At 36.2% G+C, this 26877-nt stretch overlaps 2 protein-coding genes across 3 annotated transcripts; one reads left to right on the top strand and one right to left on the bottom strand.

Annotated features, from left to right (window-relative positions):
• The first annotated feature begins 2429 nt into the window (after positions 1-2429).
• On the top strand, positions 2430-4545 carry LOC128243311 (peptide methionine sulfoxide reductase-like). Its single transcript, XM_052961014.1, has 3 exons — positions 2430-2712; positions 3420-3564; positions 3939-4545. Exons 1-3 carry the CDS (start codon positions 2579-2581, stop codon positions 4011-4013), a joined length of 354 nt encoding a protein of 117 aa, XP_052816974.1. The 5' UTR covers positions 2430-2578; the 3' UTR covers positions 4014-4545.
• A 1397-nt stretch (positions 4546-5942) lies between these two features.
• On the bottom strand, positions 5943-26659 carry LOC128243309 (N-acetylgalactosamine-6-sulfatase-like). 2 transcript variants are annotated; one of them, XM_052961012.1, is made up of 14 exons: positions 26548-26659; positions 25354-25477; positions 24616-24690; positions 24324-24426; positions 22523-22666; positions 19725-19791; positions 17824-17951; positions 14733-14869; positions 13388-13491; positions 12461-12597; positions 12193-12295; positions 9820-9941; positions 9032-9149; positions 5943-7237 (listed from the first exon to the last, which is right to left on the bottom strand). In XM_052961012.1, the coding sequence occupies exons 1-14, from the start codon at positions 26650-26652 to the stop codon at positions 7151-7153; spliced, it is 1554 nt and encodes a 517-aa protein (XP_052816972.1). In that variant the 5' UTR covers positions 26653-26659; the 3' UTR covers positions 5943-7150. The 2 variants fall into 2 exon arrangements, with proteins under 2 accessions (XP_052816972.1, XP_052816973.1); XM_052961013.1 differs by lacking the exon at positions 13388-13491 and adding an exon at positions 13237-13340.
• Between the last annotated feature and the right edge of the window lie 218 nt (positions 26660-26877).

Below are 26877 nucleotides of genomic sequence, written 5' to 3'. Positions count from 1 at the left end.
GACATGAAAATACATTTCTACAGAGGTGGTGGTGACTCCAAGAGCCATGCTGACGTAAAGCAAGCTCAAACAACTAACATTAACCGCCCAAAAGACATTCGGAACCTTGCAAATTTGGTAAAATGACACGTGAAAAACAAATTTTAAATCAGGCATGTTCAAAGGTACTACAAAGTCAAATTTAAAGAAAAAAATAATTTATATTTCATTGAATTAAAAGCTTTGTTGCTGATTTGACAATGGCTAATAAAGTATTCAACGGCAACTTGAATAAAAAGCTGAAATGCCAGCGAGCGCAATTGTTATATATTTGCGCATTCTAGCCTCTGAAGTTTCATTTACCACTAGTATGTTACAATTAAAGATTAAAACGATCTGGCCCCAATATCACGAAAATACTCGAGTAAAATCTTAATCTCAGTCTCAACTCTTTTTATCAAATTAGAGCATGAGGCGTTTTGCAGAGTAGTCAAACGTAAAGGCGATATCCTGCACTGCAGACATCATAGTCCTGACGCATGGAAGTTTGGAGCTGTGGACCAATGACAGGTTTAGGCAATGCGACTTACAATGGGTGTAGTTAGCGAATAGTAATCCGGATGAGAGCTTGAACACCATAGCACTTGCCCGCCATGTTTCTGCGCTATCATAACACTGGCCCCGAATGTTCAAAATATCTAAGCCAGTGCCTTGCAGATATTCGAGTATGCATTGTGCCAAATATACTTCCTTTATTGACAAGTGCAAGTGACAAACCCTAAAAACTGTTCATGAACGACATGCTTCTCTTCTACCTTTGAAACAAAACGAACTCAAACAGAAAGTTGTTCCTTTGTTTAACAGTCAGTTGCCTCATCAGTCATTATAGAGAAGAAACCGGACAGTTTACAGTCAGATATGATTGTACTGACAACTTGATCGGCGCGGATACCCAACAGTTCGTTTTGAATAACCGGTGAAGTGTACTTTGCGTTTGATTGAGCATTTGCAAGATGATTTGCCAGAATTTCGTCATTCCTTTCAAGCTCTATCTTACCAAAAGAGTATTGCGAATATTAACTAGAACAAGATAGCTAGATAATTAACGTAAAAATTAAATGGTTAACACGAAACAATTCGCAAACACTATCGGGTTATCTTACGGCAGTAATATGCCACCAAAGAATATGGACAAAATAACTGTAAATCTTTAAATATTGTATTGACGGGAATGTATGGATGGACGGATCAATGGACAGAGTAAAGACGGACTGTTGGGTAGATTGGTTGGCGTACGGGTGGATGGAAGAGGGGATGGAGAGAGAAATGAAATCACGACAGGAACGGAGAAATGGGCGGAATGATAATTGGATGGATAAACTGATGGGTCAATGGAAGGATGAACGGACGGATTGTGTTAGTATGGACGTTATTACAAGACGAGACATATATTCTGGGTTCTTGTATTTTTATCTTTTTAATCCCACAATATTTTTTAACCCCACTATCCAGTTTTATGGTTTTATCCCTCAATGACAGACTAAACAATTAAATGAAACCCTAAAAACCTATCCCTGACTATAGCCCAAACCACAAAATATAGCTTTTGTATATACGGATGCATAGATGGGTAAACGAACGGACGATCTGACGGACGAACGGAAGGGCAGAGTAAGTAAAACATTGTACTGAGCAGAATATATCTATACATTTCTCTTGACGGATGAAAAGGTGAATAGGCCGTTGTGATAAAAGGAAAGGAAGGATTGATTATTAATGAACTGTAGAATAGTGTACCGTTATTGTTTACATAAATGGGTGTAAGTTTATTGAACTAAAAAGTAACTACGAACATAATATATCCATACAGCAGGCAAATGCAAAATATAAAATATTAAGTTTATAATGTAAGTTCTTGTTACCATTTGTTCTATGATAAAATAAGATAATAATAATAATAATAATTTATTTTTGTCCGAAACTTCCGAAACTTTTCCGATTAAACATCTGTCACCCACACGTACCTCCATGGAAATTTTAAATCACTGACCAACTCCCACTGCTGTGATAAGAGTCTGAGTTTGAAGTCATCATTCCACGATTCATCAGAATCTCCAGGGTCGGGGTAAGGGGTAAACATGTTGAATGACATTCAAAATATACTCCCGCTTCGCAACTTATATTTGTAAACAAAACCGAGTTAAACAGACGCTCATTAAAATCATGCGATTGCCGGTTGCTGTAAAACTATTATCGAATCGATTTGTTAAACGACTGTCTTCAAAAAATAGGCACTAAACATTTTTGAAAAAAAAAAGCTTAGTTAACCTTCAGTCTTAACTTGAATGTAAAGTAGGCATAAACTGTCACCCTCCTTACTTTTATAGCAGATTTGGACGTTTTGTATTTTTCATTTTTGGAAACGATGTGTAGGCCTGGGCCTACCGTGCCTTCATATATAAATTATTTATATTTTTCCAGTGGAGACCATACCGAGACAGTAGACATTGATTTCGATCCACAGAAAACCTCATACGAAACCCTGCTCAACTGTTTTTGGAAATGGCATAACCCCACTACATCCCATGGACGGCAGTATATGTCCGCCATCTTCTACCATGATGCCGAACAAAAACAACTGGCTGTGACAACGAGAGACAAACATCAGAAACACCTTGCTCGGCCAATTGCGACTGTTATTACCAAAGCTCTACCTTTTTACAATGCTGAAAAGTATGTTGTTACAAAGTTTTTGCTTTCAAAGAAAAGAGTATGATTTTTTCTATTCAAATCAGGCATAATTATATAAGGAATTACTCTTAAATGCGTAGGTACATACCATCTTCTTTCATATCGACCACATTTTTAAGGCTTCAGTGTCACATTTCATTGATGGATCTAAGCCATAACTTCAAGAAAAATAAAGCTGTAGAAACATCACAGATGTTAACAAGTTAATATGATAAATTCTCAACCATGTGTTCAACAAATACTGGCTAAAGTTCAGTTCTTTTTCAAATGAATATCAAAGTAATGAATATATGAAGATAATTTCACCTTCATGACTAAGATCTTTATCGAAACATCTCTAAACTGTAGCACTGAACTTACTAATGGCCTGTTTTCAACTGTATATAAGTGGTTAATCCCTTTAATTGGTCACAAGTTAGCCGAAAAGTTTATTGATTGCTCAATATTTATCCAAAAATTCATATTTACCAATGAAATCATTTTAATGTGCAAATTAACCAAAAGATAAACCGTGAACAAGTTTTATACCATTTCCTGCTCGAACAGATTTTACTTGCTGTTGGCCTATTTATGCAGACTGATTTAATGCAAACTCAAAAATATGACTTAAATATGGAAATGCTAGAACTGTCAACATGTCTGCTATATGTATAAGTATTTTCTGATTTGATATAATGATTCATCCCCAGTTATCACCAGAAGTACCAACTCCGCCATTACCCGAAGGTTCTGGACGCGTTGAACCTGACAGATGAAGAATTGATAACGTCTCCCGTCGCATGCAGGTTGAATGGATACCTCGGAGGGTTTGGGACAACAGATGCTTTCCTTGAGGTAACAGTATACTAGTATGTGATTTACAGTATAGGATTGACAATCAAACAATCTGTTGTTTTTCCATGTTTGTTTTTTTTAAATCCTGTATTAACGAAAGATAACATTGCTATGTCTTTATTGTAAACTTATAGTGACTGATTTTACTTCATATTAAAATTTAATTGTGTCACCTCATTAATCATGTACAATTACATGTATAATAAAAAATTATATATTAATGGAAGTTATGATGTTAAATTTAATAGTTTGGTTCAATATCTTGAAGTGTTAAAACGTAAGAACATAGTAAAAAAGTTTTTTTAATTCTTTGGAAGATATTTTCATAACCAAACTCCAGGTATACATTATCATTGGTATTATATATTTTTCAGGAAAAAGACAGTTTTGGACTCCCAGACCACCTGGCATCCTACATCTTAAAAGAAATAGGGAAAAGACACAGATAGTATTCTGAAAAAAATTAAGTAAACACAGAGGGAATATTTATAAAATGGTGTACAGTGCGCACTCTTAAGACAGTCAATAATTTTAACATCATGCCAGATAGATTTTTGACAAACAAAAAATCTGTATTTAAATTATGTTATTGGCCATGAGGCTGGAATTAGAATTATGAAAAATTAATTAATTTCCAATCTTCGATGAATTAAAATAATTTATCCATGAAAAAGCAGTGAACTTGATATTTGTTACTCTATAACCCCTACGAACCTTCATACATCCATTCGTTTCTTGGACAGTGACTTTCATACCTCATCCACATGTACCTGTGATATGTATTTTAAGATGTTCAATTACTTGTATTCATACCATGTCAGCTATGTTATTATGATTGTTGTTGGGGATAAATTCTTCACATCTCAGTTACATGATGCGTCCAACATTCTGACTTGGTGTGTATCCGACTATGTACGCTTTCTATGATTTTATTGATGTTTTGTTGTTTTTCCCTGGTTGGAATAAATAAATCATAAGATGTGAATGTTTTGTTTATTTATTCATTTGATTATTGAGGTACATGTTTAATTAACAGAAACATGGCCCATGTTTACTTATGTCTTCAGTCAGAGTTCCAGACTCAACTCAGAAATCTGAATTTATAAATGTTTCAAAATATCTATATTATATAACCTGGGACCAATAATACATCTTACTCCCAGATTATTATTATAACTAATTTTGACAAAATATGTGTGCCTGATTGTAGAGCAGATTATTTGTAACACATGCATCAGTTTTTACCATTTTTGCTCCTATAATAACATTTTTACAACATAATTAAAATTTAGCTTTTCTGAGTATGAGTCTTAAATTCAGACTCAGGATATAGGTAAACACGGACCCAGCTGCCAGTGCTCATCTGTTTTCCTTGTTCAGCCAAGGGGCACAACTCAACAATTATTTACAGTAACAGAGTAATTGGCCCTGCTGTGGGTATTGTCAATGGTAACGTGTGAAGGTTTATGTATTAATATCTTGAAATGTAGTGGGGTTCTGGCCAAGGATCATTTTTTAGCAAGCCAAGGCCAATGACACCACAGTTATGATATTACATGATATTAAATGAACTTTGTTCTTTGGTAAACAGTTGAGCCCGAAATCAGTCTGTTTTAAATAAAAAAGAAATAAACTAAAATGAATATAGTAAGATAAGTAGTCATCGTTGAAAAACTTCTCCATCCCACATAATAGCAAAGGTGTCAGTCACATTGATCTGATAGTAAATTTAGAGTTTTGCTTGGAATCTTTTTATCATATTTATATTTTTTCAGAGTTAAACTTGTATTTAAAATTCAATCCATATGGCAGATGCCTTTGCATTCTAGTATGCAGAAAACCTTCTATACAAAATTCATGAAATAAAGTGTAACTCCTTTAGAATACAGGAAACCTTCCATACTTAATTCATGAAATAAAAGTGTAACCCATATAGAACACCGTTAATAATCTATACAGAATTCTATAGATGTCATGAATACATGAGAATTATGAAACCATTAAGGCTAGAAGAGAAATTGGGGAATGATCTTACAAAAGTATGATACATATCAAATTGCACAACAGTTTCATGAGCAGGCCAGTGTATTGGAATGTGTAACATGAACGAAAGTAATTAAACACAATAAGTATTACCCCTGCTAATGGTACTTGCCCACAAAATCTATTTGGACAATTAATTTTCAAACTTTGTATAAATTGATTTATTTTACCAACTTTTATGGCAGATTCTCATTTCAAATCATATGAATAGCATTTTGTAAATTCAAGACTAAAATTGTTCAATTTTCAAAGGTGATACTTTTAATGCTTTTCGGTAAAATAAATTATTTCCAGATTCATTTTTAAATATTAAACCATTACATATAACTATATAGTTCTAATTTAAACTTTTAATGTTCTATGGTTATTACAAGCATTTTGTTTACATGTCACACAGAATGAATATATATTCGATGTCTGAACCTATAAAACATGAATGAGTCTCTATAAAAGCAAATACATTCCTCATCAAATGAAACAATGCTTGCCCATTATTATGCCTTTAAATTAAAGAAATTACAGTGGTATGCTATCACAGACATTTCAATATGATCATAGAAACAATACAAGATAAATGCAAAAGAATGTGACAAAAAAGTCTGTATGAAAAACAAGCACTTTGGTGATAGCAAAGAACAACTAATGAGAGTCGATTGTTCAGAATATTGTTAAAGTTAACAACATGATTAAGGACATCGCTGTTAACTCTTAAAGGTGAAATTTTCTATGATGAGCTCATACATTTAATTAAAGCTAGAACAGCTATAACGTTGTCCCAAATCTTGATAGGCACACTGCAGAGCGTAAGTGTATCTGTGCAACATCCAGAGCAATACAGATTCGAAAGTTAATGACGATGACATTAACAATGTTGTTAACTTTAACAAAGTTCTAAACAATAGACCCATTCAGAGATTCTAACAAATGAAAGAGATTTCAAATATAAATGTCCCCTCCTATTTACATACAAAATATATTTAAACAATATCAACATTCCCTAATAGACAAAAGTTTGGTTATAATCTCATAAAATAACAATTTGTAAAGCTGGAATGTGAAGTCTCCCAGTAAGTGCATATGATACGTGCTCCAGCCCTTCTGATAATTACTTTTTTCATAAATAGTCGGTCCTGATATAAATATAATTCTGGCCTTAAAAAAAACTTTTAATGCCTCACAGGTCAGACCCCTCCCCTCCCTCCCTAACCCCCAAAACTCCCAATAAACCCATTTTCCTATAAACCCCACTTATAGACAACACATATTTGATTCAAAGTCATGCCGATTGTCTGGGACATAGGCTGTTTTGGCTTATTCTCTTCACCCCAGTTTTAGTGAAGTATTATAGCTTAATGTCGCAGGCTTTCAGAAAACCGACATTACTAGTATTAAACATCTAAATATTTGCATAGAAAATCTTACAACTGAACCTTATAAAGTATTTGTAAAACAGCCATAAGGAAAGTTCTTTAAATAAATTGACTAGGCCATTTGATTGAACAATGTCATTAAACCCCTGTCCCAACCCCCTTATTAATCCTAATCAGTGGGGCCAGACACATTTTTGTGGGTTGGATGGTGGTCCCTTGTAGCATTGTCCCAACTTCTCACATCCAGGCGGGGACCAGTTCTGCAAAAGAGGTGCATGAAGTCAATAAGTATTAAAATGACAATAAAACATAAATAAATAAAACATTTTGTAACTTGACATGAAACTGACGGTTGAAAAAGTACAAAAGCTACATGTATGGTCATAATAACTAAATGAAAATGCACAGTAGTCCATTATGGAAGAGGTCTGTTTGATTGTTTGGATCTGATTAGGGCCCATATTTAATATATCTTATCCTTATCATTAGACATGCCTCAGTGATTCCATTGAGTTGATTGGCCAGTTATTTTCACAGTCCAATCAAAACACTCAGTTTCTACTCTTAAATTTCAGTTAAACAAGAGATGTTTGTCAATCATCATCCATAGGGGTCATCTACTGGTCACCCCAAACCTAAATGTCAAGTTTGAAGGCCATGGGTGCAGGCATTGTCGAGTTATCATACAGACAAGCTTTTTGCATTCAAGGTAACTGTCACCTTGACCTTTGACTTGATGACCCTAAAATCAATAGGGGTCATCTACTGGTCAGGCCCAACATCCAAGGCAAGTTTGAGGGCCATGGGTGCAGGCATTGTTGAGTAATCACTTGGATGACCTTTTTGCATTCAAGGTCACTTTGACCTTTACCTTTGACCCATTAAATTAATAGGGGTCATCTACTGCTTAGGCCAGCCTCCATGTAAAGTTTGATGACCATAGGTCCAGGCATCGTTCACTCGGAGAAGCTTTGTCAACCGTTTTGCGTTAAAGGTCATTGTGACCTTGACCTTTGACCCGATGAGCCCTAAAACCAATAGGGGTCATCTACTTGTCAGGCCCATCCAAGGCAAGTTTGAGGGCCATGGGTGCAGGCTTTGTTGAGTTATTACTCGGACATCATTTTAGCATTCAAGGTCACTGTGACCATGACCTTTGACACTATGACTACTCAAATCAAAAGGTGTCATTTACTGGTCAGGCAAAGCTTCCATGTCAAATTTTATGAACATAGGGACAGGCATTGTTGAGTTACCACTCAGACAAGCTTTGACAACCTTTTTCCGTTAAATGTCACTGTGACCTTGACTTTTGACCCCTAAAATCAATAGGGGTCATCTGCTGGATCGGCCCAACCTTCATGTCAAGTTTGATGACCATAGGAACACAAATTGTATAGTAATAAACTCAGACAAGCCTTAATCTACCAACAGACCAACCTACCGCACGACATGTGCAAAGCAATATACCCCCTCTTCTTCGAAGAGAGGCATAACAAGGTTGGATATCGAATAAGGTCCCTGCTCTGAATGACTTGTTCCAGATCCTAGTTTTAAGTGAAGTCCTGAACTTCATGTTTGTTCATTTGACAGTAACCTGAAAAATGCACCCAATTGGGCATTGTTGTATGGGTGAAATAAAACTAGTATTCAACATAATTAGATGAATAAAAGGTTTGATTTCACTCCCATCTGTCTTAACAAACTTAACACCTTTAAAAGGAGCTCTATAAATCAGAAGAGTGACTGAATTCCAATTATCAGGTAAAACAATATGGCTGACCTGCGAGTGTGACCTTGACCATTGAAATATGAGCACAAATTTTATGCGCAAAACACCTTCCCATGCTGCTGTATAATTCTGTGATTACGATCCTCTACCAAAGAGAGAATGTAGACATTACCAGTAGATTTGGGGTAGCATCTAAACACTCCCTTTAACAGTATAATCAACCCAATTGAGGGTTGCCTTGGATAAGGTGTTTTTTGTGATCTTCTACCACCGAAAAATAAGGATGTTTCCAGTATAATCAGGATAACATTAAAACACTCACCATAACAGAATTATCACACCAGTTAAGCTGTGGTTTGCCAGGAACAAGGTGTTTCTTGTGATCCTCTACCACTGACAGGATACCACCTATGTTCTGTTTATATTCAGAGGTGTGGGGTCTGAAATTCATGACCGATTTGTATAATTGTAACTTTAGAATAGAGAGCATGACTGAAACATATAACAACCTCATATAAATATCATGGTGACTCTCATATAAATATCATGGTGACTCTCATATAAATATCATGGTGACTCTCATATAAATATCATGGTGACTCTCATATAAATATCATGGTGACTCAAGTTTGTAAGTTTGGTTGATGGTCACCAATTTGGACAAGTTGGTTCCTGATGGTACTCCGTTTTCCCCTACAACACAACACCACATCCTCGCTTAACATCGTGAAAAAGAGAGTAAGTAATATAATGTTGTAATAATTTGTTTCACAATCGTAGTGAAATAAATAAGTTTAAAATTAACTCAAGTTAAAGTTTGATATAATCTGATTGGTGCTCTGTGTATACATGTACATCCTCAAGCAGAAGATTGAGGTTTACAAATTACAAAGCTAATGGCTGATGACAAAAGCTAGAATTGTTTGTAAAGATGTTAAACAAATGGTGGGATACTTAGCACTTTATTCTTGACTAACAGATTTAACACTAAAAAAGAAAATTTGATGGCCATAGATATAACATACAGGCAACGGCAAAACTATTGATCAGTACAGTCTACTGTTAATCAAAGCAAATCAACTCAAGCTCAAGTTCTAGATTCTTAATTACCTGATGAAATATTTCTCGCCCGGGTCTCTGCCTACATGGAACAGCAGGGGCTGAGCTGTGTTGTTGACTTGGTCATGTGTTGTAACGTTGGCAATGGACTCACCTGGGCAGAAATCTATACCCTGAGGAAATGGAAAATATGTTCATATATTTATATATAATTATTATGCAATTTTATCACAGACATGTCAAACATTAGGCACAGAAAAGCCTGCCACGACAGAGGTCAAGCTTTGTTATTCACTTGTCATTTGTCATCACATTGGCAATGGCCACGCCAACGCAGAAAACTCGCTCTAAAGAAAAGTGAGACATTATTCAATATTGTAAGTGCCAAACTTTCCCGCATGCTATAAACACTAATTGAGACTCCTTAAAGCAAACAGAAAGAAAGATATTATTTCAAACTGTCAAGCATAACTTTGAGTGACAGAGGCCATGCAGTGTTGTTCACTTGTTCTTGGGTCGGCACATTGGCAATGAACTGACCTTGACAGAAATCAATACACTTCAGGCGGGAGAAATGGATTACGGTAAATTTAATCCAGTATCTTGGTATAATATAACTTTTTCCTCACATATTATAAAAACTGAAAACAGCACTGGCTGGACTGTGTTGTTGCCTTGGTCATGTGTCATAACATTGACAATGGACTTGCCCAGGCAAAAATCTATTCCCTGTGAACATTTGTGAATTAGGGATAAGTTTATTATTTTGTGATAGTAAAACATTTTATATTGCCATTGTATTGAATTATCTTAAAACCAAATATAAATCATGTTTAAAACAAGAGCTGTCACAGTATGTGACAAATGCCCCCGAATGTGACATTGACCTATGAACAAGGTCAGTACATGAAAAGTTAAAAATCAAACAAATACATATGGCAAGTTATTTTTAAATTGCCTCTGAACATAAAAAATACCACCCATACTTGACAACCTACATTCTGATGTCCTTATATTCAGCATTCCATTGTGAATAAACACAAAGTGTATCTTTCACCTTAGAGGTTGGGACATGGGTCTTGCATGTGACACGTCGTCTTGGTATGTCGAACACATGTGGCAAGTTATTTTAAGATCTGTCCATACGAGGGAAAGTTACAGCCCGGACATGACAACCTATACTCTATGTCCTTATATGCAGCATTCCATTGTGAATAAACACTAAGTGTGACCTTGGCCTAAGAGGTAGGGACACGGGTTTTGCACGCGACACGTCATCTTGGTATGCCGAACACATGTGGCAAGTTATTTAAAAATCTGTCCATACAAGGGAAAGTAACAGCCGGGACACGACAACCTATACTCTATGTCCTTAGATGCAGCATTCCATTGTGAATAAACACCTAAGTGTGACCTTGACCTTAGAGGTAAGGACACGGGTCTTGCACGCGACACGTCGTCTTGGCATGTCAAACACATGTGGCAAGTTATTTTAAAATCTGTCCATACAAGGGAAAGTTACAGCCCGGACACGACAACCTATACTCTATGTCCTTATATGCAGCATTCCATTGTGAATAAACACCTAAGTGTGACCTTGACCTAAGAGGTAGGGACACGGGTTTTGCATTTGACACGTCGTCTTGGCATGTCAAACACATGTGGCAAGTTATTTTAAAATCTGTCCATACAAGGGAAAGTTACAGCCCGGACACGACAACCTATACTCTATGTCCTTATATGCAGCATTCCATTGTGAATAAACACCTAAGTGTGACCTTGACCTTAGAGGTAGGGACATGGTTCTTGCATGCGACACGTCGTCTTGGTATGTTGAACACATGTGGCAAGTTATTTTAAAATCTGTCCATACAAGGGAAAGTTACAGCCCGGACACGACAACCTATACTCTATGTCCTTATATGCAGCATTCCATTGTGAATAAATACTAAGTGTGACCTTGACCTAAGAGGTAGGGACACGGGTTTTGCACGCGACACGTCATCTTGGTATGCCGAACACATGTGGCAAGTTATTTTAAAATCTGTCCATACAAGGGAAAGTTACAGCCCGGACATGACAACCTATACTCTATGTCCTTATATGCAGCATTCCATTGTGAATAAACTCCTAAGTGTGACATTGACCTAAGAGGTAGGGACACGGGTCTTGCACGCGACACGCCGTCTTGGTATGCCGAACACATGTGGCAAGTTATTTTAAAATCTGTCCATACAAGGGAAAGTTACAGCCGGGACACGAGTTATCGAGCCGGACACACGGACGGACGGAAGGACGGACGGACAGTGCGATTTTAATATGCCCACCTTCGGGGGCATAAAAACATAGATTATAATTCAAATATTTCATTGGTTGATAGGAATTCCATTGAGCACATGAAGAGTACAAAGCATAACATATTACCCTATTGAATTCCTGTATGGAGTTAGTCCATGTCCACAGGTGAGCCTTGTAATCCCCCAATCTGACTGCCATTAGCTCGTTGCCACGGTAATATAATATTGGTCTGAAATTGTCAACACATCAGATTTAAACAAGGGTTATGGGCCTTACTAAACATGGGTTATGGGGCCTTGATAAATTGCAACATGTCAACTAAGTTTCATTTGAATGTTTTTTTACTTACGGCCAAGGTTAAAATGTTTGTATCTTTAATGGTCTACGTATGTACCTATCAACAACATTATTCTGTAGAAGAGCCTGGCTGAGATCTATCCCATCAACCACTCTGTCAGATGGTGGTTCCTGGCCTGCCAGTTTAGCAAGTGTTGTGTACAAGTCCATCAGGGAACCGAGCTGGTGGGAGACCTATAAATAGAACACATACTGCAATCATTGAATAATGAAAAGAAAAAAACAAACTAATGGAACACTGACTAGTCACTTCTAAATTGGTGCAAATTTACCCTATATCACCCATGGTCTACATGTCTAAATATACTTTGCCAACGTCAAACCCAAAGACATTAAAATATAGTGCCAGTAGCTCCCTTGCCTAGCATACGGCATTTAAAAGGTAGGGCTTGGATGATGGTGTACTCAGTACTATTTAAACCGGGAAATTTGTATCCACCTGTATTGGTGCTTTATACAAATCACTGATGGGATTCAAAACATCACTTCATAATACAGCAAATAGGTACAGGCAGACCTTGATAAACTTGATAACCAAGCAAACTTAGTGTCCCTATCCCATTAACCACTATGTCAGATGGTAGTTCACTTAGCTATTGTGATGGGATCAGCTGCCTGAGCTTCCTGCCATTATGATCATGTGTAGCAAATTTCATGTTGATATCATGAATAGTTTTTGAGTCATGGCCTACATGAACATGTATGTGACTTATCTTACCAAACAGCAAGAGACATGACAATGGCACCAAAGAAACAATAATACCAATTTATTTCGTTAACCCTAAAAAGACAAGCTAAAGATACTGTATTCACCTGTCCTTGTTTAATTTTGGATGGCCACCAAGCTATTGCAGGCTCCCGCATTCCACCCTCAAACGTTGTCTGTTTCCCACACAGAAATGGTCCATTGCTTCCACCTACATGTACATATTGCAGCAATTATGAAACATTCTCATTATCGTACCTGTCCTGGTTTTATTCTGTTGGGCCACCAGGCAATCGCAGGCTCTCGCATTCCGCCCTCAAATGTTGTTTCTTTACCACACAGGAAGGGTCCATTGCTCCCACCTACAACAGCATCACTACTGTTGGTACAATGACTAAGTGGTTCAAACTATGAAGAGTTGTATGTATCAAGTGATAAGAATGATTAACTAATATCCAAGACATTTAGGTGTGCTACTATTATGATTGACAGACTAAAACTGAATTCCCAACAGTCCTGTGACTTAAGATGCAAAATACTTATGTATTAAAACAAACATAAATAACTAGAGCTATCACTGGATGTGATAAATATCCCTACCACACCATCGATTGGGAGAGTAGTATGCTGCTTATATGCCCTTTGTCGATGAGAAGGCATCAATTAAAGCTGCCCTCTAACAAATTAGCCGTTTTGACAACTGTTTATATATTTTTTGTCTTGGAATTAGCCAATTTTTGTGAAGATATCTGAAAACCAGTCATGTAAGATTGCTGACAAAAGATCAAATCTAAGTTTTTCATATTTACATTAAAAAATTAACAACTTATGGCTCAAAGCATTACCTAACGCTTTAAGAAAATTGCATAAAACATCAATTTTTGTTGTTATGGGTACATATGGGAAATAATGTTTTATTTGTACGGTTACATTCAATACCTCAAAAAGATATAAAATTATTGAGAGAAGTAAAATGTAATCAAAGGGTAATAACTACAAAACCAAAAATAAAGATTGTTTTGAACAGCACTTCTCCTCAACACAGTCAATATGTGTATGAGGTTTGGAGTCAATACCTCTAAAACATATGGAGTAAAATGACTTGTTCGGATCTCCCAGTATGATCAGACGGATGGGACAAGGTGATTCTTATATAGCCCACACCACCAAGTGGTATGTGTTTAAAAATAGTTCTGAAAAGAAATGCTTAAATGAAAGATGAGCATTCATGCATAATCATATTCTTTGTAATTCAGCTATTTTTGTACGTGTAATGCGCTTATGCCTGAATATGAAGAAAAAGTAAAAAAGATGTGACATAATTTACATGTTCATAACTTTATGTAATTTATAGATGGATATCCATTACAAATCATTAATTTGTAAGTCCTTCCAACCAACAGGATACTATGCTTTATCACTAATGTTTTTTTTTTTTTTTTTATTATTTTTATTCTTTTGCGGGACAGTGGCCTTTGTCAAATAAACTTGTAAATATGATTGATAATCCATTCAGATTGAGATTTAAAAAACTAGAGTATGATATTCTACGACACATCCATAAACTTAAATGACTTAATTTCTCAGTTATTTGTCTACCTACCATGTGTTTTAGCATAGGTAGCAGCTCCATTGTCTGAGGAGAAGAATACAAATGTGTTCTCCGCCACTCCAAGGGCCATAAGTTTGTTCAAGATTTGTCCGACCCCGAAATCCAGCTCCATAACAGCATCTCCATAACTGGGAATCAAAATTATAGCAATCAGAAAAAACAGGAGTGACACATACCAATATTGAGCAACAGTCCCAATCATTCAAAAACTTTTTTTATACATATACAATAACATTGTAACAACTATAATCATAATAGAAGAGAACAATACATCTGAATTATATGGGTTACTAAAAAACAAAATAATATATTACCAAATGATAAAGGGATTTTATAAAAAAGATCAAATAATAAAAAAAAAAAACTAAAATAAACAAGAGGGCGCTGAAGGCCCTGAATCGCTCACCTGATCCAATAAAGATCATCAACAATAACATTCTGATCAAGTTCCATGAACATATGGTCATAAATGTGGTGTCTAGAGTGTTTTTGACCGCACATGACCCAGATTCAAACTTGGCCTAGAGCTAATCAATATAAACATTCTGACTAAGTTTCATGGACATACAGTCATGAATGTGACCTCTAGAGTGCTAACAAGCTTTTCCTATGATTTGACCTAATGACGTAGATTTTGACCTCACATGACCCAGATTAAAACTTGACTTTGAGATTATTGATATAAACATTCTGACCAACTTTATAAAGAAACATTCATAAATGTGACCTCTAGAGTGTAAACAAGCTTTTCCTTAAATTTGACCTGGTGACCTAGTTTTTGACCGCATATGATCCAGATTCGAACTTGGCCTGGAGCTAATCAATATAAACATTCTGACTAAGTTTCATGAACATACAGTCATAAATGTCACCTCTAGAGTGCTAAAAAGCTTTTCCTATGCTTTGACCTAATGACCTAGTTTTTTACCACAATTGACCTAGATTTAAACTTGACTTAGAGATTACTAATATAAACATTCTGACCAACTGTCATTAAGATACTGTTTTAAATGTGACCTCAAGAGTGTTATCAAGCTTTTTCTTAAATTTGACCTGGTGACCTACTTTTTGACTGCACGTGACCCAGATTCGAACTTGGCCTAGAGGTAATCAATATAAACATTCTGACCAAGATTCCCGATGATACAGTCATAAATGTGACCTACAGAGTGCTAACAAGCTTTTCCTATGATTTGACCATATGACCTAGTTTTTGACAGCACATGACTCAGTTTTAAACTTGACTTATATTAATGTAAACATTCTGATCAACTTTCATGAAGAAACCTTTTTAAATGTGACCTCTAGAGTGTTAACAAGCTATTCCTTTAATTTAACCTTATGACCTAGTTTTTGACCACACATGACCCAGATTCGAACTTGGCCTAGAGCTAATCAATATAAACATTCTGACTAAGTTTCATGAACATACAGTCATAAATATGACCTCTAGAGCGCTAACAAGCCTTTCCTATGATTTGACCTGGTGTCCTAGTTTTTGACTGCACATGACCCAGATTTAAACTTGACTGAAAGATTATTAATATAAACATTCTGACCAACTTTCATGAAGATACAGTCATAAATGAGACCTCTAAGAGTGTTAACAAGATTTTCCTTCAATTTGACCTGGTGACCTACTTTTTGACCGCACATGACCTAGAATCGAACTAGACCTAGAGCGTATTAATATTAACATTCTGACCAAGTTTCCTGAAGATACAGTCATAAATGTGACCTCTATAGTGTTAACAAGCTTTTCCTTTAATTTGACCTGGTGACCTAGTTTTTAACCCCAGATGACCCAATATCAAACTCATACAAGATTTTATTAAGGGTAACATTCTGACCAAGTTTCATTAAGACAGTGCCCTAATTGTGACCTCTAGAGTGTTAACAGTCAAATTGTTGAAGACGGACAACGACGACGGACGACGGACACAGGGCGATCACAATAGCTCACCTTGAGCACTTCGTGCTCAGGTGAGCTAAAAACAAAACAAAACAAAAAACCTACAAGATCATTCTATATAGCATGATATATAGGAGGAGACTGAAAGTTTTTTTCATTTTTTACAATCATTCAAAAACTTGGCAAATAATTTTTTTTCCCTAGACAGTAGAGAAATGCTTTGGATGACTAAAAGACAATTTGATTGCCAAATATCTAAGTGCTAGACCCTGTGTGTTTCCTTCATATTAGTAAGTCCATATCGAACAAAAAGCTTTTGGGTTGGGGCCAATAATGAGCCCATCATGCATACCATAACCCAAGGAATTTCAATCCATCCCCTTGTCCCCCAGGGGGAAAGTGCTTTCCAGCTAAATAGAAATGCTAGAATAAACTTAATGGTTTTAAAATAAGGACATGAAAAAATTGCCATTGCTGGTGCGATCAATGACAATAACCCCCAACCAGAGGGCAAAATGCCCTGGTTATCTGAGCACCCGCCACCTACCCACCCACCCCTGAGAAGCCTTACGGAAATATGGCATGCATGAGATATGACCACATTTTTAAAAGCATAAAAAATTGCCTGGACTGATGGCAAAATACACTGGTTTACTGTACAAAATCCCTCTCCAGAAATATTGCATGCTTGGCAAAAAGGCATAATTTGAAAAAGAAATGGAAGAGAACCATTTTGAATTGGCCACATCCTTAACATCCCTACTGCTGTTGTGTACATTTTTTAATTATTTCAATAATTGATCCTGGGTGCAGGAACAAATACAGGCTCATGGTCATAATTTTAGCAAACAAACAATGTTGTCTGTTTTTTTCACAGTAGAACAAGGAGCATAACTCAACATTTTTCAAATCCCGAGTTAAGGGCCTTGCTATTTATGTGTGTATGGTATCTGGCAACATATGTGCTAAGTTTTTTTTCAATCTTGAACGTTTTTTGAGTTACAGCCATGGTTACAGTTTTTTAGCTACAACGCTGCCACTGCTAACGATGACAACAACATCAAGGCCATGGCAATTCTTCAATATTTCTTCTTAGAAAAACAGATGCTAATAATGTGAACAGTAACAACTTTCTTCAAGAAATACAACATCTAGACAAAACTAACTTACAGTCCACGATGGCTTTTGCCCAGGAATGGTTTGGAGGCATACAGTGGTTCGTGTGTGGCGTCTACTGCCCAGTACAGGAAAAAAGGGCTCCCTGACGATGCTTCGGCTTCCAGAAAGGTAAGTGCTTCCTGTCAAATGTAGTTTTGTCCATTGGAAAGGTATTCATGGATTACAAAGGCTACTTAACAACACCACTTAATCTTTAGTTGCTCATACAAGAAAGACATTTTTCAGCAACAATTTTGTTTATAGATGTTTATTTAAAAATGCACTCTTACTCCCAAATAAGATTTACCATAATTAATAGAATTGTTTTAATATACCAAATGGGATGAATCAATGTCAAAAATAATGGTTCCAATGAAGGATACCTATTTTAATATCCTAGTCAAATAGCCCCCAAGTCAAAAAGCCCCCATTTTGGTCAAATAGCCCCCACTCACATTTTAAAATTGGTCAAATAGCCCCTAAAAAATATGTATGTATGCATACTTATGTTATTCCAAAACACTTTAACCTTTATTTTTACAAAATGAAGTGCAATTAACATTATTTGTATATTAATAAATCTGAAAATTTTACCAAGTAGGAATAACAAACGTTTTAAAACATACGGTATCTTATAAATAATATATTATTACATCAAATCTACATTTTAAATGTTAAACTTTCCAAGTCATAAGTTTTTTGGTTTTTGGTGTTTTTCTTTATTTTGATATTGATTAAGCATCAAACTTAAAGCTGCACTCTCACAGATTTACCATTTTGAAAACTTTTTTATTTTTTGTCTTGGAAAGAGCAAACTTTTGCGTAAATATCTGCAAACCAGATTGCTGACAAAAGATCAGATTGCAGATTTTCATATCTCCGTTCGAAAATTAACATTTTACCGCTAAAACCGAAATGCTTAAAACATCAATTTTTGAACATCTGTGATCTATTTTTGTTCATGCATTCTCATTGTACAAAACAATCTAAATTAACATAGATGGAGAATGTATATTATATGTTAATGCATAGTAATAAGGTCCTTATGCACCTGTCACTAATCCTCTGTTCATTTGTTTTATGGACGGTGTGCACATATGTAGAGGAATTTCAGGAAATCTTTTTTAGCAGGCCGGTGTGGGTCAGATCGCAAGATCTGTACATATCCCATGCAGCGAACACACGTCCCTGCATGGACCTGTACGCTGCCTTCTGGCTACGCTGCAAGCGTTGTTCTGAGACCAGGCAGATATAAATACACATATCTTAAAAATCATTCGGAACTCCTCGGCCATTTTTTTCAAAAACAACCTCGGATGTATTTGGACGGTTTACATACTCAAAAAGAGGCACATTTAAGTCCGCTGCAAGTAGATCGTGTAGTAATTTTATTTAGCAGTTAAACTTTATGTCTTAACTCTTGGGAATCTTAATAATGTTTGCAATAATACACTTCACTATCAACCAATTTAAACTTAATATCAATAAATGCAACCCTAAAACACTAAAGTGAATTAACGATATAATTAAAAAAAAATACGAACTACTTTAACTGATGTACCAGCATACATCCGAGGTTGTTTTTGAAAAAAATGGCGGAGGAGTTCTGAATGCTTAAAAATATTACCACTTACCTTCAAATATATTTTCAAATTAAAAATGAAGTGGGGGCTATTTGACCAAAATAGGGGCGTTTTGACCAAATTGGGGGCGTTTTGTCCAATTTTTTCGCAGTGGGGGCTATTTGACCAAAAGTGTGGGGGCTATTTGACCAAAATGGGGGCTATTTGACTTGGGCTATTTGACTTGGGGGCTATTTGACCAGGTTCCCCTGAATGTACATCTGCGTGAGATTGTTAGGTTAAACAGAACCTGAATGTACATCTGAGTGAGATTGTTAGGTTAAACAGTACCTGAATGTACATCTGAGTGAGATTGGACTCTCCAGTCTGTTTATCGATAACAAAGTCTTGGTAATACCTATAAAATCAAACATGCAATACATTTTAAATAACATACTATGAAATATAAAAATGAATTGCTCTAAGAATTTAAAGTAATATATTTTAATAGTTCAGTGTTCTTTACACTATTTGATTTCTAAAAGAAGAAGATGTGACATGTATCTTCAACTAAAGTCATCAATATTGTTTGAATTAAAAAGAAAACTGTAACTGAATTTGAAAATACCTATCATATTATTTAAAAAAAATCATTTCATTGAATTTAAAAATATGAATCACTGATAGTGAAAAAATTCATTGAATTTAAAATACCGCGTATAGTGAATTTGGAACATAATCACAGACCTATATGTCCGTGCTATCATTGAATTTAAATTGAATTTGAAAATACCAATCAATGAATTTTATAATACATATCATTGAATTTAAAAAACAACAACAACTGGTCATTTAATTTGAATAGGTGTTTCAGTCCAAAATGTTTACCAGACAAAAAATTTGCAAATCAATGCATATTAAAACAAGAGATGTTTGTCTAACATTATGCCCCCCCCCCCCCCTCCCGAGCGCCATGTTGTCTGGATTATATGGACAATTGAATGAAATATGCATGGACCGAAATGACAGCTGATTTGTCACTGACATTGGATGCCGTTGAGGCAGTTTTAAGATTATGACCATTCAAAGTGTGAGGATAGAGTGTGTTATGACCATGACCTTTGACTCTCTGACCTCAAAATCCATAGGAGTCATCAGCTGGTCACCAAAAATCTAAATGTCAAGTTTGAGGGCCATGGGTGCAGGCATTGACAAGCTATCACACAGATGAGCTTCATTCAAGGTCACTGCGAACTAGACCTTTGACCCAATGACTCCTAAAATCAATAAGGGTCATTTCCTGGTCAGGCCCAACTTCCATGTCAAGTTTGATGATAATAGGTTCAGTCATTGTTGAGATATCACTGGGAGAAGATTTGCTAACTATTTTGTGTTAAAGGTTAATGACCTTGACCATGGCCCACTAACCCCAATGTCAAGAGGGCCAGGCCCAACCTTTATGTCATGTTTGATGACCATAGGTCAAGGAATTGTCGAATTTGCTTTCAAGATCACTGTGACATTGACCTTTGACCCCTAAAATCAATAGGGGTCATCTACTGGTTAGGCCCAACCTCCAAGTCAAGTTTGAGGGCCATGGGTGCAGGCATTTTTGAGTTATCACACGGACAACCGTTAACCATTCAATGTCACTGTGACCTTGCCCTTTGGCCCAATGACCCCTAAAATCAAAAGGGACCATCTACTGGTTAGGCCCAACCTCCAAGTCAAGTTTCAGGGCCATGGGTGCAGGCATTTTTGAGTTATCACACGGACAACCGTTTACCATTCAATGTCACTGTGACCTTGCCCTTTGGCCCAATGACCCCTAAAATCAAAAGGGGCCATCTACTGGTTAGGCCCAATCTCCAAGTCAAGTTTGAGGGCCATGGGTGCAGGCATTTTTGAGTTATCACACAGACAACCTTTTACCATTCAATGTTACTGTGACCTTGACCTTTGGCCCAATGACCCCTAAAATCAAAAGGGGCCATCTACTGGTCAGGCCCAATCTCCATGTCAAGTTTGAAGGCCATGGGTGCAGGCATTTTTGAGTTATCACTCGCACAACCTTTTACCTTTCAAGGTCACTGCGGCCTTGACCTTTGGCCCGATGACCACCTTAAAAATAATAGGGGTCATCTACTGATCAGGCCCAACCTCCTTTGACCCGATGACCCCCAAAAACAATAGGGGTCATCTACTGGTCAGGCCCAACCTCCAAGTCAAGTTTGAGGGCCATGGGTGCAGGCATTGTCGAGTTATCACACGGACAACCTATTACCATTCAAGGTCACTGTGACCTTGACCTTTGGCCCGATGATCCCCCAAAACAATAGGGGTCATCTACTGGTCAGACCCAACTTCCATATCAAGTTTGATGACCATAGGTCTAGGCATTGTTGAGTTATCACTCGGACAAGCTTTAAATTTATTTTACCATTAATTTAATGGCATTAAAGGTCACTGTGACCTTAACCTTTGACCCGATGAGCCTTAAAATCAATAGGGGTCATCTACTGGTCAGGTCCAACCTTCAAGCCAAGTTTTATGACAATACGTCCAGGAATTGTTATCAGTCAAACAAGCTTTGGTCTACCGACGGACCGACCGACCGATCGACATACGGACCGACATGTGCAAAGCAATATACCCCTCTTCTTCAAAGGGGGGCATAATTACGTACTCAAGATATTTGTGTCTATGCTAGCTGGTAAAAACGTAACTGTGTATAAAACAAATGACTGGCATAAAATGTTCCACTGATAGTCAATTATAAATTTCAGTCAATATCTATTCACCTCCTTTTATTTATCTGTGATACAACTGAGTATGTCCTTACATTTGGCAAATATTAAAAACAAAAACAAACAAAAACATAATTTTTAATCCAGTTTTGTAAGAACCAGTTTTTGGCGAGCACAATTTCTTTATCCAGCTAGTATATAACATAAACAAAGGATGAGGGTGACGGTGGTCTCAGTTTGCCAGGTCCTGTGGTTAAGGTGTCAACCTTTCACCAAAGAGGTTGTTGGTTCAAGGGTATGTTCTCTTGGTCTCTAAAAAAAGACACAAGAGATATTTATACCATCTTAAAACTGTCTTGACCATTGAGAACAAACTTAACCAGCTGTTAAAAACTGCATTACCTGCCGACCATTTCTGCATTTTTATAAACAGGAATATTGGGCGTATTCTTGTTATTATAGGGCCCAAAATGGCAGTTAGGGGCTCCAAACCACTCATCAAACCCGTGCTTTAGTGGGTGGTACTGTGGCTGCTGACCCAGATGCCTGAAACAAGAAGAAAAATGGAGAAGGTCCATCGATTACTATATGTACATCATAACATTTAACGAAAAATAAAAATGTTACTAGAATATTTTAGGAAAACATTTTCTAATATTTATTCATTGTTTATCACTTCTTGCAATGATAAGTTACACACTCAGCAAAAATTATTTAATGATCATCTATACAATAGCTGACATAATGATATCAATCAACTGTCCTCAGACAAAAAGCCTACTAGTAAGAAATATGAGATAATCAAAAGGACATTTAAATACAAAAGCGTACTTAGGTGTATTTGTGAAAGTTTTAATGAAATCTGAATATGGAAAAAAACAACCAGTGACCCTATATTAATGTTGTTGAGTCTATGTCTTAACACTCTTATACTTTGCAGATAAAATGCTGTGCATACCCACTTTTTACGAAATTTGAAACACATCCAGACCTTCCCAGAGGCTTTGAAATAATGCACAAGTAGTTAAAAGAGATCTTGCCAACTACAGATAAAAGTAGCAACAGTTTTGACTTAAATTTCCATTGACCTGCTTAATGATAAATCAACAGTGTTCAAAGCATGTACAATACTATTCATATTTACTAGAATTCCGCAGATGGATGTGTTGCCTGTCCGTAGCGACAAGGATTTTTCTAGTAAAGGTCACGATGACAATGGCATTTTACCTCTGACCCCTAAATCAATGGGAGCGAGACAAATCAGCCCCTTACCAAATCGGCCTACTACCAAATCGGCCCCTAAGATGTTTCGGCCCTGCCATTTCGTCCCCTTAATTTATTTGACTCGAGACGTTTTGGCCCATTACTGAATTTCAACAGAGACATTTCGGCCCCTTACTTTTTATTTTATTTAATATAAAGAAAAAACATATAAATTTTCAAATTGTATTTCCAAAGACGTCGTACATGAGATCTGTAAAGTCACAAATAGACATTGATAAAATATATTGATAAGATTGCAAAAAAAGCATCAAAATCTAAACCCTTATCTTGAATATAAAATTTTAAAACATATAAGAATATACTATGTTAAAACTGTTTAATATAAATCAAATATAATAAAAACTTCAAAGAAAAATTGTCTTTGATCAATGCATTCTTTGCCAGGCAAACTGTTGGTGTTCTAGGTGTGAAAAAAGACTTTCAAAGACGTGTGAGTGTGATTGAATAAGTGTCTTTTATTTCTTAATGTTTTGTGTTTAGGACTTTTGATAATATTTGTAATGTCTGATTTGGATTTGTGTATTGTGTGTGATAAGGTTGTGAGGCCGCTATTTTTTCTCTTATATTTAAAATTAAAAAACAAAATAAAATTAAGGGCCGAAACATCTCCGTAATCAGGGGCCGAAACGTCTACTGGATGGGGCCGATTTGGTAAGGGGCCGAAAAGGTAACCGTTTCAACTAGGGGCCGATTGGGTAAGGAGCCGATTTGTCTGGTAGCCAAATCAATAGGGGTCATTTACTGACCATGACCAACGTCCAAACCAAGTTTGAAGACTACAACAAGTCAACATGGATTACTTTTGCCATCCCTGACAAACCACCTCGGATAGGTGGAGTGAAGCTCCCATTTGAGTCATGTTTATTGAACCAATAGAAATAACTTGTATAGTATAAACTTGATCTAAATGTGCCTTTACCATTTGCCAATGATTTTGTTTCGGTATCCAGCATCTTTCAGGATCTCTGGCAGCAGAATTTCCTCATCTGGAATACCTCCCATAATCACTTGAGGGGTGTAAGCTGTAAAAAAATTCTATGTTTGAAGCAACTACATGTATAATAATATCCCTTTTTAATACAAAATGTTCTTTTATTATTCATTCGTAAACCTTAATCTATCAAATTTATTCTGACAAAGATGTTTCACCATTGATTTTATCTAAAGGATATAATGTAGTTTTATATTGTTCAAATCAATTAGAAACCTACCATTTCTTGCATGATCATTGGTTGTATAGAACCCATTTCTGATTGGCAGCCTTCCTGACATCAAAGCAGCTCTTGCTAAAAAACAAAACAATAATCAAATACAAAATCTTCCATCTAATATTAGAGTGATCTGATGAAATCTTGTATCAATTATCAGATTAATATTGTTCAATCTTTTTTTATGCTCTTTTAAGCATTCTTATCACAATCTACATTATACTTCATAACACACCATTTTAAAGTTGCACTCTCACAGATTGAACTTTTTTATTTTTTTATCTTGGAACGAACCATTTTTTACGAAAATCCATGGAAACCAGTTATTAAAGACTGCTGACAAAAATCAGATTGCAGACTTTTATTTAGAAGTTAAAAATTTGATATTTTATGCATTTTTCTTAAACCGTTAGTAAGGGTTTAAGCCATAAAACATTAATTTTCGAATGGAAATATGAAAATCTACGATCTGATTTTTTGTCAGCAATCTTATATCATTGGTTTGCAGATATTTACGCAAAACTTTGCTCTTTCCAAGACAAAAAATAAAAAGTTGTTAAAATGGTCAATCTGTGAAAGTGCAGCTTTAACTTTTGAATCATATCAAGCTGAATAACGGACATGTATGTTTTAATTTATGTATATAATTGTACATGCAAATGTATCCCAAGATATAACAACAGAAATTATCTGTAAAAAAGTTAAGAACTATACTGCATAACTCTGGCACTATTGACATACAAGGTGAGCAGAGAGGATTTGCTGAGTAAAAGTTTGGCAGGACCATGCCTTCCTGTGCCATCTTGTCCAGGTAGGGCGTCTCTTTGTTGGGCTCCCCAAAGACACCCAAGTCTCCCCATCCCATCTGAAACAGGTAATTAAGATTTACCTTATGGGGCACAGAGTAGCAAACTGTAACACTGAAAAACTATATAGTGGTAGACAAATACTACAAGCGGACCATTACATTACTTTCCCCTCCGAGAAGACTCGTCCCGAGTCTTGGTCTGGGAAACTCAAGGGTAAGGCAACTCCGTTCCGGCAGTTGTCATTATCCCACCGCTAACACCATTTTTAACGTGCCACGTGAAACAAACACCAACAGATCCCTTCAGAGAAAAGCATGCTCGACCCTGAAGGGATCCACTAGTCTTTATATACGCTAACTTCTCTATTCTCACAGAGCCTGGCTTTGCTAATTTGCATATTACCAACCAAGTTAACATCCATTATGAACCTACTTCTGTTCACAACGGAATGTTATTATGAACGCACATCCGCCGCCTACAGCGGACCGTTACACTAGTGAATAACTACCACCTGCCTTTATCATTCTTGCAACCCACTCTTGATAAATGCAATGCATGTCTCAGTGTTACTGTATAGTAGAAATACTACATTTCAAAGACTGCTGACAATATCTTTTGTGATCATCTTGGGGTTTTCTACATGGAAGTTACTAGCTAGAAGCATCAATTTACTGTTTGTATTGAACTCCTAATTGACACTGACCCCAGACAGGCAACGTTTTGAATTATGGTCAAACTCCTTAGTAACTGCACAACCCCTAACCATTGTATTAGTTAATTCGCAACCATTACATGTCCAGTCTGCCGGGCCAAACATGGCGTTTTCAATCTATGTGTGTCATAAAATGACCGGATCCCAATAGTTTTAAATGTGAAAATGACACAATCAAACACTGGTAATGAACTACACAATGTCGAAGGCAGCAAAATAAATACGTGAGGCTGAGAATATATAATTATTTGAACTCATTACATAAAAAATGCTATAATTTAAAAAAAAAATTGTCACATTATAAACATGAGGATAATTTCGGATGGAGGAATTATACGATTAAATCATCGTTTATAGAAATATCATTGGATGGAGATTTAAATGCAAACCATTTTTGCTGTATGTAAAACTTACATCATCCATCAGCATGATTACAAAATTTGGGGGCTTTTCTTTTGCGCGAATGCATGTTACCGATAAAGTAAACATCAACAAGACCAACACTTTGACGTCCGCCATTTTGAACGCACAAATCACATGACTTATCACGTGCCAATAGCCTCTATCAACTTGCAAGTGCATACCAGAGGTTACTGCCATGTGCAGTAATATATATTTTGTCATCTTATTGCATGCATACATACTGTTTCATGATACCAGAATCAAAATAAGTTACAAACGCGTTCAAGTAATGCATGGGTTAAAGACTTTCATTTTTTTCAGAGCACATTTCACTCATATGAT

This window comes from Mya arenaria, chromosome 8 (genome assembly GCF_026914265.1).
Source record: "Mya arenaria isolate MELC-2E11 chromosome 8, ASM2691426v1".
Classification (NCBI taxonomy): Eukaryota; Metazoa; Mollusca; class Bivalvia; order Myida; family Myidae; genus Mya; species Mya arenaria.
Note: the sequence above shows the minus strand (reverse complement) of the source record. Positions and strands in the feature narration are given on the sequence as shown.

What these genes read in the sequence shown, in the direction of transcription:
- LOC128243309 (XM_052961012.1), bottom strand. Translation starts at nt 26,652, where the DNA reads ATGGCGGACGTCAAAGTGTTGGTCTTGTTGATGTTTACTTTATCGGTA. An exon ending in AATGCAGAAATGGTCGGCAG is followed by an intron (nt 19,792 to 22,522) that starts GTAATGCAGTTT and finishes TTGATTTTATAG; the next exon opens with GTATTACCAAGACTTTGTTA. An exon ending in TACCTATGCTAAAACACATG is followed by an intron (nt 13,492 to 14,732) that starts GTAGGTAGACAA and finishes ATGCTGTTGTAG; the next exon opens with GTGGGAGCAATGGACCCTTC.
- LOC128243311 (XM_052961014.1), top strand. Translation starts at nt 2,579, where the DNA reads ATGTCCGCCATCTTCTACCATGATGCCGAACAAAAACAACTGGCTGTG. An exon ending in CCTTTTTACAATGCTGAAAA is followed by an intron (nt 2,713 to 3,419) that starts GTATGTTGTTAC and finishes ATTCATCCCCAG; the next exon opens with TTATCACCAGAAGTACCAAC. An exon ending in CAACAGATGCTTTCCTTGAG is followed by an intron (nt 3,565 to 3,938) that starts GTAACAGTATAC and finishes TATATTTTTCAG; the next exon opens with GAAAAAGACAGTTTTGGACT.